The sequence below is a fragment of the Lutjanus erythropterus genome, chromosome 3 (assembly GCF_056507025.1).
Source record: "Lutjanus erythropterus isolate fLutEry1 chromosome 3, fLutEry1.hap2, whole genome shotgun sequence".
Taxonomy (NCBI): domain Eukaryota; kingdom Metazoa; phylum Chordata; class Actinopteri; order Lutjaniformes; family Lutjanidae; genus Lutjanus; species Lutjanus erythropterus.
Genome location: NC_139319.1, coordinates 3288862 through 3307813, shown reverse-complemented (window position 1 = coordinate 3307813; position 18952 = coordinate 3288862). Strand labels below are relative to the sequence as shown.

At 39.7% G+C, this 18952-nt stretch overlaps 1 protein-coding gene across 2 annotated transcripts in view; it reads left to right on the top strand.

Moving 5' to 3' along the window:
* The window catches only part of npepps (aminopeptidase puromycin sensitive), a 32979-nt gene extending 14568 nt beyond the window's left edge, over positions 1-18411 (top strand). For both annotated transcript variants that reach the window (XM_084714690.1, XM_084714692.1), the window contains 14 exons: positions 485-649; positions 888-992; positions 1086-1146; positions 1241-1350; positions 1617-1680; positions 2510-2649; positions 6086-6220; positions 9953-10172; positions 10662-10804; positions 12719-12775; positions 12979-13086; positions 13488-13643; positions 14668-14715; positions 16115-18411. In XM_084714690.1, the coding sequence (XP_084570816.1) occupies positions 485-649; positions 888-992; positions 1086-1146; positions 1241-1350; positions 1617-1680; positions 2510-2649; positions 6086-6220; positions 9953-10172; positions 10662-10804; positions 12719-12775; positions 12979-13086; positions 13488-13643; positions 14668-14715; positions 16115-16261 (1659 nt within the window). In that variant the 3' untranslated portion in view covers positions 16262-18411. The remainder of the gene's footprint in view (positions 1-484; positions 650-887; positions 993-1085; positions 1147-1240; positions 1351-1616; positions 1681-2509; positions 2650-6085; positions 6221-9952; positions 10173-10661; positions 10805-12718; positions 12776-12978; positions 13087-13487; positions 13644-14667; positions 14716-16114) is intronic.
* Positions 18412-18952: the final 541 nt, after the last annotated feature.

The following is an 18952-nucleotide window of genomic DNA, read 5'->3' as shown; positions in this document are numbered from 1 at the left end:
TTTACAGCATGGTATTAATTAATAACCTTGCATGCTGATGAGTAGTTGTCTTAATTTGCATATCCTAGTTTTAAATTAAATTTATATTACAATAAGCCACCAATTTTAGAGCCACACCAAAATGGTGCAATAAAATGTAGTACATAAATATCTTTAAAATAGGAGATTGAACTTCCAAAAAAGCACTTTTTTTTTAGGTTAAAAAGCTTTTTTGTGGACATTGATGCACCAGGAGCAGCTGTTTTGTGTCACATCATTGTCTGATCCAAGAAGGGCTTCTTTTTTTATCTGTTGTTGAACATAAATGTTTCTTAATCTTACTTTTTATCCTTCAGAAAGTAGTAATCTGTTTGATTGTGTTCTCATATTCAATCAGAGTTAGTATCTGTAATGAAGGAGAAGAGATCATATTTTCTAAGGCAACAGTTTTGAAGGACTTGGAGGACACTTTGTCAGCTGCGTGTGTGTGTGTGTCTGCGTGCAGGAATGGTGGACCCATCTGTGGCTTAATGAAGGCTTCGCATCCTGGATCGAGTATCTGTGTGTGGACCACTGCTTCCCAGAGTACGACATCTGGACCCAGTTTGTCTCAGCAGACTACACCCGCGCTCTGGACCTGGACGCACTGGACAGCAGCCATCCCATAGAGGTAAGAATGTTTTAACTTGTGACCACTGTGATTATGATCACTCCATCAGAATACACAGTCAGATTTTTACAGCTGTTGCTCACAAAGCTCAGAGATATAATTCCACTCATTACAGATTATTTTGGAAGTAATTTGTTTATTTATGGAGTGTGCAACGGACAAATGCTGGTTCAGTGTTTAATAAGTTATAAATGTTTCTATCACTCTTAACACGTGGCTTGTGTGTTATGTGCTCCAGGTGAACGTGGGTCATCCGTCAGAGGTAGATGAAATCTTCGACGCCATCTCCTACAGCAAAGGAGCGTCTGTGATCCGCATGTTGCACAACTACATAGGAGACGAGGTTGGCTGTCTGCCGCATATTGAGTCGCTCGCAGCGTAGTTTCCATTTTTATCTTTTGTTCATTAAGTTTTACCTCTAACTCTGTCACTGCAGGACTTTAGGAAAGGAATGAACGCCTATCTTTTGAAGTTCCAACATAAAAATGCTTCGACAGGTAAGATAAGAGCAGGCAGGAAATAGTTTCCTGGAGATGAAAGAGCCGTTTAAATCGATTTCATGGACCGTCTGACTCCCGGCTGTCTTCACAGAGGATCTATGGGACTGTCTGGAACAGGCCAGTGGAAAACCCATCGCTGCAGTGATGGGCTCGTGGACCAAGCAGATGGGCTTCCCGATTATAGTAGTGGACCAGGAACAGGTGAGTTTCACTGTTGTTTAATCAGCCACAAGATTAAGTGCTTTAAATCGATATCGACATTGTGTTCATTGAAGTTTAACAGACGACTACAGAGTCCGTTCAGAAGTATATTACCTAACAACTTTACTTGGTTCATACTCTGAAGAGTGACTCAACAGTGGAATTCACCAGCAGAAGTGAAAAAGTGTTTGTCTGGTGACTTTTTCTAATTTTGCACCCTGTTTTGTTGATTCTCGTAAACACACTGACCAAGATGTTATTTATAGCAAGGTGACGACCGCATCCTCAAGATATCCCAGAAGAAGTTCTGTGCCAGTGGACCACATAATGGTGAGTGTTTATGTACATTGAGTGTTTTTTAATTCAGTTGTTTTTTAACCAGGAAATCTAATGAAGTCTGACATAGTTCTTGTCGTAATATTTGGTCAAAATAATTCTGTATAAGGCTTCTGTTCATTAGAAGTACTGGAAAGACGCTTGGCAACTTTGATTTTAAGTTGACAGCTGCAAAAAGAAAATGATATGAACCAGCAGTAAACCCTTTTACAGTTTGTAAACAATGAACAAGCTGCGTGCACTGTTTGACAACGGAAGTATGGCGGACCACCACAGCCTGTCAGTGGACGCTGCAAACATGAGCAGTTTTGATCGCGTCCTCAGTCCAGTCACTGCGTTTAACAGCTTGCAGCCATAGACGCCGCTGATTGCTCTAAAATGGTCGTGATCCTGTCGTAATTCTCTTCAACTTAAGTCAACCGGTGGAATATAGATTCTTATTCTTATTCTCATTTCGATGACTGGAGGAGACCGCTACTTCTGTGCAGGTTGTCACTGACATTGTCTTTAAGGGTCTATAAGTTATGGTAATTTTCTATAGTCTATAGATGGGACTTATTTTATCTGGAATATAATGTTGAAGCAGCCCGCTTTTGTCTACATGCCTTGACGGTCTCATTCTTTATATAGTCTATCAGTTGCTTTTAAGCTCGGTAAACAGTGATATTATTTGACAGGAATTTCATCCATTTGTACAGGACATTAAAATCTTCCAGTCCAGTGGCCCGGCACAATAACCGTGGTTTTTACGTGACTCACACACAGACGCAGGGTTAATGTGGAAGCAGCTTCTCATTGATTCCCTGACTTGTCTGTTGGACAGGTGAGGATTGCCCCAGCTGGATGGTCCCCATTAGTATTTGCACCAGCGAGGACCCCAAATGCACCAAGCTCAAGGTTCTGCTGGACAGACCCGAGACGACCATCACCCTGAGCAGCGTCAGTCCTGACCAGTGGGTCAAGGTACAGTCGAGTCACAGTGTTTCACTTTACTTTTACTTCATCCAGAGTGATGATGATGTATTGGATTGTTGCCAGTGTTGATATTTTGCGACTCATTTTGTCCAATATTTATACGTGTTGCATGTTTTTGTCCAGTTAATGTCTGAGAACATAAAGTCTCTCCTGTAGTGGAATTACATATTATTACAACTGGTCTTATTGGGATGACCCACTGGCAGATGCAGACATAAAATATTGGCATTTTGACCTGATGCAGATGTTTTATTTTAAAGCCTTTATCTGCTGATAACAATGGTGTGACAGTAATTTCATGCTCATCCTTAGTGTCTAATACAAGTAAACATGAAATCCTTTGTCTGTTTAGTGTTGGAGGAGACCTCCGACCACCGAAAAACAGTCAGAGGACTGATAAAGAGAGAGAAATTAACCTCTTCTGTGGTGTTTAATTAGTCTCAAAACCTGCGCAGATAAAAATCAAACGTGCACACAGAAGAGTATCCACAGGCAGGTAGATGCACAAAGGCAGTCCTGGGAGCACAGCCGCTTGTCCAGTTAACTTGTAAGACTTTTAAGTCCCATCACACTCATAATTACAATAACAGCAAAGTATATAAGTAAATAATATTTGTGGAGCTGCAATGATTAATTGGTTTGAATATTTTCTTGATCAGAAAAAGGTAAAAAAAATTCTCTAATTTCAGCTTCTGAAATGTAAATATTTGCTGGTTCCTTTGCTCCTTTATGACAGTAAACTGAATACATTTGGGTTGTGGGCAAAACAAAAAAATTGAGGACGTCATCTTGAGCTTTGTGAAACACTGGTCGCCATTATTTATTTTTATTTTTTTTGACATTTCATAGACCAAACAACTAATTGATTAATCAAGAAAATAATTAACAGATGAATCTACAATGACCACAAGTTTCCAGTGTGGGGAAAGTATATATTATATTGGCTGGGAATTCTCACTGAAGTTTCGAAGGCCCAAAAATGGTTTTCAGGGCAGCCCTAGTTAGATGTGGGAGTGTGTTTTGAACAATTTCCACAGAGTGGGTTTGTAACGTAGCTCAGTTGTCTCTCAGTTGGTTTTCTAGATGTAATATTCATGTGATCATGTATTTCTTACTTTTAATTATACAACATCTTTGCATTATGCAGTATGAAGTCACTGCGCCATAATAACCTGGATCTAACAGTCTTTCTTTACATGTGGCTGTGTTTGTGAAAAACATCATGACAGTCATGTTTCAGATAGAGAGAAAATACAGAACAGGAGAGTCTGGCACTGAATGAGTGAGTCATAAGAAAGGATGGATCAGTCTGTTTTCATGAAAACATGAAACATCAAAGTTCAAACAGAGTTTAAGACTGGAGTTCCTGGGTGTCAGTTGGGAGGAACAGCAGGAGAGGATGTGGTCATCACAGACTCACTCTCTCACACACACACACACACACACACACACACACACACACACACACACACACACACACTTCCTCCATCAACCAGACAGTTTATACAGATGTTCACCTCAGTCTGCTCACATAGGGACAGTTTGGCGCAGAGCTGTTCAGCTGGGGCTTTGTGCTTCACAAATAACTTGAACAGTATAACATTAAAGCTGCTATTAGGAACTTTCCTGTTTTGTTGAATTTGGAGGCCCCTGTGGACAAAAGCAGGAGTCAAAAATAAAACTCTAAATAAAAATCTCCTCCTGGTTCCTTTTTTTAACTGGCTGATGTGCTTCACACTGTAACTTTGCCTAAACACAGGCTTGTTTCATCTGATTTCTATTAGAATCCGACCTGGCAGCAGGCGTCGAGAATAACTGTACAGAAATAGCCGATCTTCTTGCGGATGGTCTCGTTAACTTATGTAGGTCACATAGAGCCAGCAGTAATAAATTGAGACTGTTTCATAACCAGGTAAAAACTCCTTGTGGTTGATTTATTAGACATATTACTTCATGGAATAAACTAGTCATGGGGATCCATTGTCCTTCACTTTAGTGGTATAATTTGGAGCTGAAAGGATTCATTCATTATTAAATGACTGTTAAATTAATCGCCAACTATTTTGAAATTCCAGCTTCTTAAATGTGAATATTTTCTGGTTTCTTTACTCCTTCATGACAATAAACTGACTGAATATCTTTTAGTTGTGGACAAAACAAGACATTTGAGGATGTCATCTTGTGCTTTGGGAAACACTGATCAACATTTTTCACCATTTTCTGACATTTTATGGACCAAAGAACTAATCGATTAATCAAGAAAATACTCGACAAATTAAAAAAATCAGTCTTAGTTGCAGCTCTAGTGTCATTATAGCCAGGGGCCGTTTGACTCTGTTGAAAAGATGTTAGCAGGTTCTGTACTTTCCTTCTCTGTTCCTCTTGAGCCTGCAGGAAAACTGGCAGAGAATGAGCTGTAATTTATCTTCGTGTTGTATTCTTTCATCACAGCAATGCACCCGTTGCACAATCAACACACCTTTATTACTGGTTGCAGCTGGCCAAGTAAATAAATACTTGTCAGTCATTTTACGCCTCTTTAGTTTTGAGAGAGACATTTTGAAGCTTGTTCTTCTGCTTTGCCAGTCCAGAGTGCAACGTGAGGCTTGACTGAGTGAATGGCAGGTGTGGAGCAGGTGTAATCCTGCTGCAGCCAATCAAAACACATAGGTGCTTTTAAAAGACGTAACCAATACCGTATTGGCTCTGATCATTCAGGTTCAGATGTCTCAAAGTAGCTCAGAGGTATTTATCTTGGTTTTATTTATCACATCACCCACATGTCAGCCTGATTTGCAGGCAGCTTCTTGAGGGCCACGGAAAATTTAAAGAACCATGTCTGTTCTGGTAATTTCGGAGTGTAAATTTGGCTTTTGTCGAGTGTGGCGAGAATGTGAATAGACTTGTTCAGTCTCTCTGGGGTGTAACTTGAAAATTAGTGCAGCTGTTTATGATGTTGCTGTCTGTGTGAAGAAGGAAATCAACAGTGTAAACAAAGGACTGAGAATGGATTGGGCGTTAAACAGCTGATACTGATCTATAAATAATGCCTTGAATCTCCTCTTGGATCGACTTGTTCAAGGTCCTGTTTACAGTTAAACAATGATCCATACTTACGAGGCTCCCAGCTACAGTTTAGAGCTTCAGATCTGCAAGAAAAATGATTTTAAAACACTAAGGTTCTTTCTCTCCTAAAGTTTGTTCAGTTAGAAGTCAGAATTACCAGTGTTTGGAGACATTTTTCCACCACAACAAGCCCATTGTTGACTAAATCCTCGAGCATTAGCATTAGGATGATGCTGTTTGACTCACTTTAAGCCATGCTGAATAAAAGCACTCAGTCTGAGAGGCAAAAATGGTAAAAAAACAAAAAAAATGCATTTTTTCCCACAGTCTGACCCAGTTGTGTCCCTGCTGTTTACAGATCAACCCCGGCACTGTGGGCTTCTATCGCATCCAGTACAGCTCGTCCATGCTGGAGAGTCTGCTGCCGGGCGTCCGGGACCTCAGCCTGCAGCCTGTGGACCGACTCGGCCTACAGAATGACCTCTTCTCCCTGGTGAATCTCTCTCTCACACACATCCGCAAACACAGCCCTACTGCAGGGCAGAGAAACAATAACAAACATCCTTTTTCCTTCTCTGTGGCAAAATGCAATCAGCTTCAAGTATTTAGGCATCTCAGAAAAGGCTAATTGCTTGTCAAGATTAAAAGGATTCATGCATAAACAAGTACATGATGCAGAACAGGACAGGAAGACTGAAAAGGGAAAGTTTTATTTATCCTTTATTTAACTGGACAGATCCCTTCGAGATAAAATATCTCCTCTGTCAGAGTGTCCCGGTCAAGATGGGCAGCAAAATAAAATAAAAAGGTTTCATATAAAAGAACAGCTGAGGACAGATTACATCACAAAAACATACTAAGACACAACAGACAGATACAAAAGTGAGGGATGGAGTCTGATGTGGTGAAAGGAAGAAAGTAAAACAAATGAAAATTCATCTTACGTCACTGATTTTGATGATAGAAGAAGGTTCCTGACATTAATGGTTTGGTTCCCTGTTCAGGGAAAAAATGGATTCCTGTTAATTCCAGCTTCTTATATGTGAATATTGTTTGGTTTCTTTACTCAGACATGTAGGGCTGTGACGATGCATCTGTCTGGATTATTAATGCGATTGGAAAAAAACTCATTGTGTTTAAGATTCGCCCTCATTTTGAAATTTCTATAGCACATCTGTGTCACAGATGTCTGGAAGAGTTCAGTCAGAAAATTGTTGAATCATAATTTAGTTGCTTTTTGTGAGTTGACTGAAAACTGAAACTGAAAATTTTGATGTAAAAACAATCAATCACACTAATCATCAGTCGTTTTGCAGTCACAATATGTCTAAATAATCATGACATATTCTAGTGAGGACTCAAAAAAGGAAATGATAATGGATAAAAAATAAAAAGTAGTTTTTGAAAAGGGCAGGAAAAGGTCAAGTTCTCCTTCTGTTTTGGGTGTTTGGAAACTAAATGCTAATGAAACGGTGACTGACTCTTCCCTCCTCCCTTCAGCTGCTGTCATGAGTCAGCACGGTGAGGAGGTTTTAGGATTTTTGCTCTTCTGTTTCTTCTTATTCAGTGTCTGTTTAAGATGAAATGACAGGAATTCCCATTGAGGACGGTTTAAGATTAGATGGTGAGCTCTGACAAAGAGCAGGATCAGATAACATCTCATCGTAACTCTTTTTTTTTTTTTTATTGAGTCAGACGTTCTGATGGTTTTAAACAGAACAGCAGGATTCATTTGTTGTCACCACATTAAACTCAAACCAGATGCTGTATGCTGTCCTCGAATGGACGTTTACTGGTTGATGAAGAGCAGCGGCTCATATTAAAATTAGACTAAAATGTTCTTGGGGGAAGTGTTAACGCTCAGATATTGGGTGGTAAGAAATTTGGTGCTTCAGTTTTTGCTTTATCCACCTCAGAAAACATTTTGTCACCCTGACCTCAAACTAAGACCAACACCATTATGATGTTTCTCGGTGTGTCAGACTTTCAGTGACACGCTCACTTCACAGGGAGTTCATTATCATATCAAAATACGGGCATTGTTCTTATTTTAGGGCAAATTGATTCATATTATTCTCTGCAGGAAAATGCCCTGTTAACAATGTAAATAGTAACTTTTGTGTTACTCTTCCAACAAATGTTTTAATAAGGTCACTAAAGTCCTAAAACATAAATTAAAACCAAGCAGTTTAAACCCACCAACATGTGACTGATTGATAGATTCATTTACCTGCAGATGTTTCTCAGGTTTGACATCGATCATTTCAAACAAACAAGTTTTACTCTCTACATTAATGTTAAATCCATTTTATTGTTAAATTTCCTTGTTCGACAAGACAGCTGGTCGCTGGCATGGTGTACTTGGGTTGCCAAGAGTAAAGTGCACTCTAATTTGATTGGCAGACGAGAGGCGATACATATTCAAATAAGAGAACTGATCGAAAACAATGTCCATAATTTGAGCACATCCTGCTCTTTGACTGAAGCCGGTCTGTGTAGAGAGCGATCGTGAGCCATCCTGTCCTTCGTGATGTTTCACTGTATTTTGTCTCTGCTTTGCTGACCCTCGTTGTCTGTAAATATCTCAAAACAGGCATCCCGGACAGAACAGAATGAATGTTATATTCTGCACACACACACACACACACACAAAAAAATATATATATTTGGTTGTAATTTTCAACATTTTCAGTAGAAACTGCAATTTGATTACATTTTTTTTCTCAGTAACTGTAACTGATTATTAGGGCTGAACAATTTTGAAGAAATAGTGAATTGCAATTATTTTGACTAATATTGCAATTGTGATATGACTTGTAATATTCGAGGAAAGGATCATTTTTACATCATTGTTCTCATTTTCACTGAAAAACACATGAAAATGATTACAGTGTGTTATTTTTTTCAGGATCTATACTGAACAAATGTGTTTTCTGAAGTCTAGAGAACGACGCGTTGGTCAGGACGCCTCTGCAGTTCCACAATATTTAATTTAAAACATTTCACCTTTAACAAATATTGTCGTTATTGTTATCGTTAAAATACAGTAGAGTATGCCAACCCTACTCGCCCTAACCCTCTTCAGGTACAAACAGGTAACAAAACTTATTATATTTTACATTTAAGTTAGAAACCGTAGCAGAAAAAATATTTCTGACATTCCTTCACGTACCACTAGAGGGAGTTCACGTACCACCGGTGGGACACGTGCCACAGTTTGAGAATATAGGCATAGGTATTTTTTTTGTAGATAAAATTTTGATCACTTGTTCAGCCCTACTCATAATAGGTATGTGTGTTTTTGTAATTCAGTTACATTTAACTAGTTACTCTCTTACAGGGCTGCTCAATTCTTGCTAAAATGTGAAATCTAGCTTTCTAAGGATAGAGATCACAATTTCCCTCATACAGTACTTATTTTTTCAACAAAACATTTATTTCATTCTTAGACGCTCAAATAAAAAACTCGCCTGAGATGTTTGCTGTTTAGACAGAGCTGTAAACAGACAACATAACATAAATTAATCTGCTGGACTTTACCTTAAAAGTAACAAAAAAAACCCTTAAGTCTTTTTTCCTCTCTTATTTTCGAACACTTCATCAAAGTGAAAACTGAAATACTGCAAAACATGAAACTCCACTGGGATTTTCCTCTCTGATGCGCTTTTTTCTTTTCCTCTATCGCTTGAAAACATTCTGGCTCTGACTCCTCTGAGTACGCTGGCTGATCTGTTTATCACTGCCTCCTGCTTTTTTTGTTTGACACGTGCCGTTTCAGGTTGCTATAGTAACAGGGACCGACAGTGGAGCATTGTGAATGAGGAGGAGAAATGAGAGAACACTGATTGAGTTGTGTCTATGAATGTCAAATTGATGGCATGTTTTGCTTAACGTTGTGTAGGTGAGATTGATATAGCAACTGGGTTTGTTCTGAAGCAGATAAGTCAACACATGCAGCATTATGATGTTTATGCACAGGGGAACAGGAGCAAGTGAATTGCTTGTCGAATAATTATGCAGCCACACTCCCTAAGACGGCTCTTGCTGTATAAAACCTGCAATTTGAGGCTTTAAATGTGACATGAGAGGCAGCTCAGTACATCCAGTCTTGACCCTTGTTCTGTTCTTCCTTGAAGCACGGTACTTTTATTCTGCAGGACTTTATTCATTTAACAGAATCAGGATCAGCGAGGCATTTCTGAACGTTGTTTCGTGGCTTCTTCAGTCTCGTGCAGGGATGATCAGCACGGTGGAGGTGCTGAAGCTGATGGAGGCGTTTGTCAACGAGCCCAACTACACAGTGTGGAGCGACCTCAGCTGCAACCTGGGAGTGTTGTCCTCGCTGCTGTCCCACACCGACTTCCACGAGGAGATCCAGGAGTTCATCCGGGACCTGTTCACCCCCATCGGCCTGGAGCTCGGCTGGGACAGCAAACCAGGGGAAGGTGAGGACGAGCTGGACAGGAACCAACTGTCAGGGAGCTCAGACTCTTATTTAGTCACAAATAGATTCATTTCCTCTTTATTAACATTTAAGATGTTTCTCTCCATGCACATCCTCATTTTTGAAGTACATATGTTTATTTTAAATTCTAGAAACTGACCAGCTTCCTGTCAAGTTGCATAGAAATGAAAAGTCATATTTTTTGTCATATTTTATGTACTTTCTTCAGGCTGTGCAAATAGTTCAGTAGTATAATATATAATTAAACCAAAGAAAGTCTTGGTTGACTAAAATTCTACCCATTCCTCAACCAATCAGTCAGTAGATGCACTATTATCTCTAGATTAACTAAAGCAGTCAAAGTGACTCTACCTGGTAACCTGAATTCATCTGAATGAGGTTTCGGACTCCAGACTGACCTGAATATCCTCTTGAAGTTTGCAAAGCTGTGGTGCGACAAAGACGATAACTTGATGGTTTTGTCCCGCAGGTCACCTGGACGCCCTGTTGAGAGGTCTGGTTCTGGGGAAGCTCGGGAAGGCAGGACACAAACCCACGCTGGAGGAGGCCAGACGGAGATTCAGGGACCACGTGGAGGGCAAACAGGTCCTGCCTGCTGATCTCAGAAGCCCGGTAAGCGAGATAAAACACAGCCTGTGTCGTGAGGTGATTAAAGAAAAAAAGGCTGTGGTGTACAACCATTTTTCTGAAGCACATATTTTCTGAACAGCTGACATTTCATTTATTTATTTATAAGTACAACACATCAATCAGCATTTCTGTAAATGTGCCAGTGTTAGCCAGAAATGTTTTGAGTAATGAAACAAAGAGAACAAGACACCATAGAGACGTCAACAAAACAAGAATTCTACAAAACAAATCACAAGCCGTGCAGAGCAACAAGAGACAGCGAAACATCAGAACAGTAATAAGGCAACAACAAACACCATTCTGCACATTTAGTCAGAAACGCAGCCAAGCAATACTGCCTGCAGCTACCTATTGATACATGCAGAGCAGCAATAAACAGGAGACATAGATAAAATACAATAAATGTGTTTGTTTTTAATGGAAAAACAAAAACTGTAGTTCTGTTTTTGTGCCTCCATAAAAGCGACAGCCACAGCCAGAGGCATTTCATTTTCAGGGTGTCTATCCATCTGTCCATCCCATTCTCATGAAAGTGATATTTCAGGAGGGCCTTGAAGAAATTCCTTCAAATTTAGCAAAAACATCCACTTGGGCTGAAGGATGAACTGATTAGATTTTTGTGGTCAAAGTTCAAAGGTGACCATGTTTCATATTTGGTCAGATATTGAAGTGGTAGCATTACTCTTATACTGCAGAATGTCTTGCTTCTTGGGCTTTGCCGATGTCGAGGTTCAGGTGATCATTAATTTAATGATGTTGTCAGGTGTTGGCCGTATATCTGCACATGCAGGTTTATGAAGTTGCTGTTCATCCTCACGCAACATCCTCACTTATTCTGTCCTCTGTCCCTGTGATGAAAACTTCTCCTTCACCCGTCCTCCAGCTGCAGTCATCGATCACCTCTTGCTGTGGCTGTGGCGAGTCTTTTTTTTTTTTTCCTCTGTGACAGTCCAACCCTCCGGTGACACAGCATTAACGGTGCTTGTTTCTTCCCGTTTCTTTGCTTTAGCAGCTCTTTTAATTCCACTGCTGACACTGATAAAATGACAGATTTTCCTTCATGGATCTCTGAAAACAGGACGTCTCCATCTTCAAACTTGTAAAGTTCTTTTTGCACTTTGATGCCATTTTGATGAATGAACACTTCCTGACATAAGGAGCAGGAAGCGCAGCCTTATATGGCATTATTGGGGTGTTAATTATGCTAATTTCCAAGTCTCGTGCATGTGCCGTCAAGAGGGTTTGCTGAATCTGATGTGTCATGTTTGTATGAGCCCACCATAAGAAAAAAGTGAGAGAAATTTAAGACAAGAATATGAAAATGTTCTTACATGAGGCCCGATATTTTCTGATTGTTTCTTATCCCACGTAAACCATCACATACACACATCTTCCACACCCCTCACACTGCCGCGCAACCCTGTGTGAATGTGGCCTCAGTCTTCTGTAAAAATAGTCTCTAAGTGAAAGCAGCGTGTCATACAGGTTAATAAAGTGATGACTTCTATTTTGCCTTTTATTTTATCAAATTTATTTAGTCTTAAGAACGTATATGAATATGGACAGGTGTGGAGACGTACAACAAGGCGATAATTCTGTATTTCAGAACATGTGCTGCCAGGTTTTTATTGGAGTATATATGAGAAGTTATCAGCTGCATGTGGGGAGTTGTCTGATACCTGAAGTACACCTGATGTCATTTAACAAAAAATAATTCTGTACAAACATCAGCAGCACACGTCTTTACCACTGCAGTGTTTATATTGGTTACATCAAAGTCGCTCGTCATACAATATCCAATTTATATTTATTATTTTATTTTAACGTGTTCTTAAAGGGATCAAGTTTGAGTAATTTTAAATGTGTATTTTTGATTTTGTTTTTTTGTTTTTCCAGGTGTATTTAACAGTGCTGAAGCATGGAGACAGTACCACACTGGACACGATGCTGAAGGTAAGACTGCAGCTCGTGTCATAAAGATCTTCAGGGACAATTATATTTACAAATTACATTAATCTCAGTGATTAATATTGACCATCAGTATAGACCCATCAATATCATTTTTGTTCTCTCACATTTTTGTGTTTAATTTTGTTCCCTCTTCACCCTTTTTTCCTCTCTTTTTTTGCACATCTGTTTGTCCCTCAACCTTTCAGCTCCACAAACAAGCGGACATGCAGGAGGAGAAGAACCGTATCGAGCGAGTGCTGGGCGCCATCTCCGCCCCCGACCTCATCCAGAAAGTCCTCACCTTCGCCCTCTCGGTACACATGACCACGTTTACCGCATGTCTTCAAAAGTTGGTTTTGTTTCTCCGGGTAACAGAGGAAATGAAAGACGTGCCATTTGTCCTTCAGTTCTGTTGTTAGCCTGCATGCTCATAATCATGTGTTTTAGACGAAAGTCTGACCCAGTTTCTGTTGATAATTTATTCATTTGAACCTTGAGTTGATTTATTTTTCACTGCTGTTAATGACTATTGTAGGTTTTGGTGTATAATGTGCTGAAAAATGAATGCAGTGAGTTAAATGCTTTAAAATACTCATCAGTAGATGTAGCTGGTTGGTTTTTGGTTCAGTCTCCAAGTTCTTTGACAGGAGGGATTTCCCATCAGTCTGCAAGATGCTGACCACAGCTCACTTCTCTGGTTCTTCCCCCCCGACAGGAAGAGGTTCGTCCCCAAGACACTGTGTCAGTAATCGGAGGTGTGGCTGGAAGCAGTAAACAAGGCCGGAAAGCTGCCTGGAAGTTTGTTAAAGACAACTGGGAGGAGCTTTACAACCGCTACCAGGGCGGCTTCCTCATATCACGGCTTATCAAGGTAAAAAAAAACTCCTGCTCCTTCTGCAGTTCTGCCCACCCCTTGTGTAGACCATAAATGTGTCAGATACATTTTTTACCTGCGGACAGATGCGCTCTGATTTAAATCAATGCAGCTGTCTGCATTAGTTCAGGCTCCCTCTGCTGTGTCTCAAGGGTGTAATCACCACAATCTGACGCATTTATTTACACTTCAAGTCTGTTTTTTTCCCAACAATATTTGTCTTTAATTTACAACCCAGACAGAGCAGAGCGTGACGCTCTCTGGCTCTAAGAGAGCAGCCATACGTCACGTCCCAAACATGCACTGTAAAAGCAGCCTGTGTCTGTGTCAGACTCTTCATCACAGGTTAGTTAGTGACGTTACTGAGTAAATGACGTGTGCTGATTGTGTCTGTAGATTAAAGTGAATCAAAAGAGTCTCAGTGATGGTGGGACTAAAGTTTTACTGTCAAAAAATATGGACCAACCATAAAACACCTGCTTGGTTTGGTTCAGCGGCACCAAAACAGCAAAATAAAGTTTCGTAACAGTAAAAAAAGTCACAGATAACCATGAAATACATGACCTAAACATTCAGTTAAGTACTAAAACCACTATTTCTTTAACTTTTTAAAAAATATATAACAACCCCTATTGTTGAGCAGCAAAGACTCAACACAGCTGCTCACCTGACAGGCCACAGGATCTGGTCTCCTAAAAGCTAAACAGCAATACGTTTTTCTTCTTTTATGTGTTAAATCTGGCAAAGACCTGGGAATTTCTATTCACCACCAGTTAAATTAAAGCAGTTGTTTGCCCCTGCTTCATGCCACTGCCTCTTTTTGGGTGAAAAGCACCTGGATGTGTTGCTCTCATCAGTGCTCCAGATTGTGATGTGAGTTAAAGTGTCGTAGCTGGAGGTCATGTGTTAATTCGGATTTATTTACTACAGAAACCGACTCATTTATTCTGCGTTAATGTTATTCATTTCTGGTTTGGTGGTTGTTTTTTCACGTTTGTTTCTTGTTCACTTTTCTCTGCAGCTCACAGTCGATGGATTCGCTATTGACAAAATGGCTGCTGAAGTGAAGGTGAGAGCTTCACAGAATTAACTTCTTATTCTGTAGTTTCTTTTGTCTTTGAAAGGGAAACTAATGCTAATCATAACATAACATAACATTTTACTCAGACATTTTATGGACCAAGCAACTAATCAATTAATCCAGAAAATAATCGACAGGTTAATCAATAATGAAAATAATCATTAGTTAATTATGATTTGATAGTCTTTGGGAGGATTTTTCAGTAAAAATACAAATTTTAATGCACAAATGTTCAATCCCACTAATCATACTGCAAATTGCAATGACAATTTTTGTCAAAAATAATCACAGTATGACTTTCATACCACATTGTGCAGCCTTAGTTAGAAAGAACAACTTTATTTACAAATATTTTCACCAGCAGGGGGCAGCATGACCCCAGAATGAAAGCTGTTATTCACATCATTACTGTATGTTCTGTTTACACGTCACTGAATGCAAGTTTATCGTAACTATTTGTATGAAACCCATTTTTTTTCTTTCAGAGCAGAGTTTGATTCATTTTACCAGCAGCACCACATGAAAATATCTTTACAAACCTTATTGTGGATCCATGTTTTGGAGTTTTTTTGGGGGGTTGCTGTACACAGATTTAAGTGATAAAATAAATCATGGTTTTATCATTCTTTCAGAATCTCCACATGTACATGACTTCTTCTGGAAAAATTACCTGATTTTTGAAAAAAAAAGAAGAAGAAGAAAAAAACACTTTTCATGCAGAGTTTGTGACATTATTTCTTTGTGATTTATTTAGAAAAACAACCCTCATACAGCACCTTTGGTGACTTACATCTCTTTGAAAAAGAATAATTTCTGTGACATTTTTTTTTCCAAACACTTTTTGTCGAGATTGAAAGTTTACTTTTGACCTCGGAAGCCGCAGTTGACAGACAGTTTCACATTAAGCTCCGTTGCAGCAGCTGTTCTGGAGCTTCCAATCAGAGCACACACTGTTCATCAGCAGCTGGAGTTTGTCCAGCTGTCAGCGAATTGGGAGTAGATCAATTTTTCGTTACTGAGAACTTTAAATTAGGGCTGGGCAATATATCTATATTATATTGATTCTGTGATATAATAATTCAATTTTGGATATTGTAATATGGCTTAATTGCTATCTTTTCTTGGTTTTAATGGCTGCATTACAGACTGATGTCACCGTTCTATTATTTGCCTTTACTCATTTAGTCATTATGTCCACATTACTGATAATTAAACCTCACTAATAGTCATCCGTACTTTCAGGGCTACAACTTTCATAGTCTGTTAATTTGATTTTATCTGTCGTTTAGCCCTACTTTAAAGGACCTTTTGTCAGTTTCATCACCACTGGGTGAAGGATGGACCGCCTGTCTTACTCTGGTGTCTCTGGGTGTTTCTGTCCCTGCAGAGTTTCTTTGAGAGTCACCCGGCGCCGGCGGCAGAGCGCACGGTGCAGCAGTGCTGCGAGAACATCCTCCTTAACGCCGCCTGGCTGAAGCGTGACGCAGACGACATCCACCAGTATCTACTGCAGCGCAAAGCGCCCCCCGTCTGAGCCGCCGCCCACGCCGCCTCCTCCGAGCCCCCTTCCCCCCTCCCTCCAGCGCGGACCTCCCAGCATCATAGCTGCCTCGGCCCCCCCTCAGTACAGACCGGAGCGGGAGACCAGAGCGTACTTACAGCAGGCTTCATTTCTCTAAAGAAACTGTATGAAACAAGAAGGCAAAGCCAAGAATTTAACAACGTGTTGGAAACACAAAGAGACTCTTTCTACGTTAACAAAGCAAATCCATTTTAGTCAGACCAGGAATGTAGTTTTACCCCCATTCTGTCCACGAGCAGACGACACATCCGCCAGACGACGAGTTACGTTATCGAACCGGTGCTCAGTGAAGTCGCAGTCCCCCCGAAAACGATCGCTAACCCTGCTAACGCACTCTGCATCACCTGCCCCGTATGCACACCCTCATCCATCTCTGCGTCGTAGCTGAGAATACTGTGAATCCCCCCTTCCCCCCCTTTTTTTCCTGCTGCCACTCATTTTGAATGCATGAAGTGTGATTTTCTGCATTTGCTGCTTTGTTTACTTCCGTTTGTTTTCTGTACAAACAAATTATTTGTTATTTTGATTCATTTTCTTCCCCCTCCTCCAAAATGGTTAGTGTTCACACACACACACACCTTCTCCCTCCTTCTCTTTCGGGCGTTGTGATTGGGTGAAAGCAGAAGGCGCCTGGGCAGAATGGGGTTAATAACAGTAGTGTGTGTTGTAGTTTCCAACAGCACTGATTTCTCCATTGCTAATAAATGGTTAGGACGAGGCGAGCAGCGCTAGCATGGTACTACATTGTAAACTGTATAATGCAAGCATTTTTTTTTTTATTTTTTTTTTTTGCGGACAATGTTCCTTTTAAAAGAATTCAATGGAAAAGTTCACGGTTATACCTGTTTCCACCCCACCTCCCACCTCTTGAAAACTCCCTCAGGCTCTGTCCAGTCAGAGTTTGTATAGTTTGAATCATCAGCAGACATATTTAAACTCCTCCCCCTGCCTCCGTTTCTTTATCTGCCACCCTCGATGAAATGAAGATATTGGCGTGTTTTATAAGACATCAGATGCAGTGATTTATTTAAATGTTCAGATAATCTTATATTCTGAGGAGAGGAAAGAGAGGAAGGAAAAAAAAAAAAGATCACAACACTACTTTTCGGGGCCTTTTCATTCTTCAGTAACATCAGGAAACGCCTCTTGATAGGGTTGAGAGTCCGGCGAGGCCCGGGTCCGGACTTTGTGGACACGACAGATCGACTTGACTCCGCTGTCAAACTCGGAAGCCTTAAATTGGTCGACTGGTTTGCAGTAAATATTTAACACTGAAGTGATAATAGGTGACTTCCACATAACGTCAAATGTATCTAATGTGACAGATTATGCAGACTTGTTGAACGAGTATATCTATATAGAATTTACAATTTGATGTGGTTTTTTGAAAACATACCGATCAAGTCATCCACCCTGTTGTCGAGACTCTTCTCCCCCTCCCCGGAACATTTGTTGTTGGTTTTTTTTTTCTGTTTTGTTTTTCTTTTTTCTTTCTTTTTTTTTCTTTTTTTGTTTAAAACTACGGTTGGTGTTCATTAAAGTGAAAACGGATTATAAAAACAAATGATGTGAAATTAGTACAAGTTGATTTTAATGAGTGAGGTGTGTGAGTGTGCATGCCTGGAAACAGATTTGTAATTTATTTTGTATGATCGCACACGTGCACAGGTGAGGAGAGGATCATATTGGATTACAAATGGTTAACGCAGCACTGAAACTGATGAATACTGTGTGTGTATATAACAGCTGAATTACACCTAATGAGAATAAAAATTGGTTACAGATTGAAGTAGATGATTACAGAGAGAAAATTCAAATGTCTTCACGTTTTGGTTTCATAAAGTGTCTGTAGAAAAACGCCCGGGCAGCGTCTGGCTTTGCGTTTTGTGTCGTGCAGAGTCATTTTAATGTTTTCTCGTCTTTATTTGTTTGTTTGTTTTTTTCTAATGAATCTGATACCAGTTCAACATGTGGGATGTGTGTGTGGTTCCGACTTTAAGAAGAGGAAAATCTGTCAGGCTCAACAGCTTTGACTTCACCGATGCCAAGGCAAAAACATAAATATGCAGTCCAATAAAGTAACACTTGATGATACAACGTTATCTGTCGCTACAAGACGTTTCTCAGGTCTTTCTCTGCTCCTAAAGGGAAAATTCACCACTTTTCATGTGCATATCCAGTCAGCGCTGATGGAAAATGTGGTCAGTTTAAAGCAATAAATTTGTCTGTGTTAATATATTTAAAGAGAAGGATGAGATCTCCTGCAAAATCTGTTCTTCTTCCTGCATCCAGTGATGTCACCGTGATGTTGTTACACTGTAAAAATGATTAAGTTGAGAAAACTCAAAAATTGAAGGCAATAGACTGTAATAGATTTTTGAATTTTTAGCTCAACTCAAATTCTTAAGTTTGGAAAAGACTTTTACCAACTATCTTTTGTTGAGAAATTTTACTTTTCTTCTTTGGATGAAATCTGTTTTTGTTTTTTGTTTTTTCTAAAACTCAAATATTTAAGTTAATCTAAAGAAGAAAGGTAAATTATCTCGACTCAGCAAAACCTTTTAAAGTTTATTTCAAAAATATGAGTTTAAGTTGGGCTCAAAGCTCAAAAATCTATTGTAGTACATTGCCTTCAAATGTCAA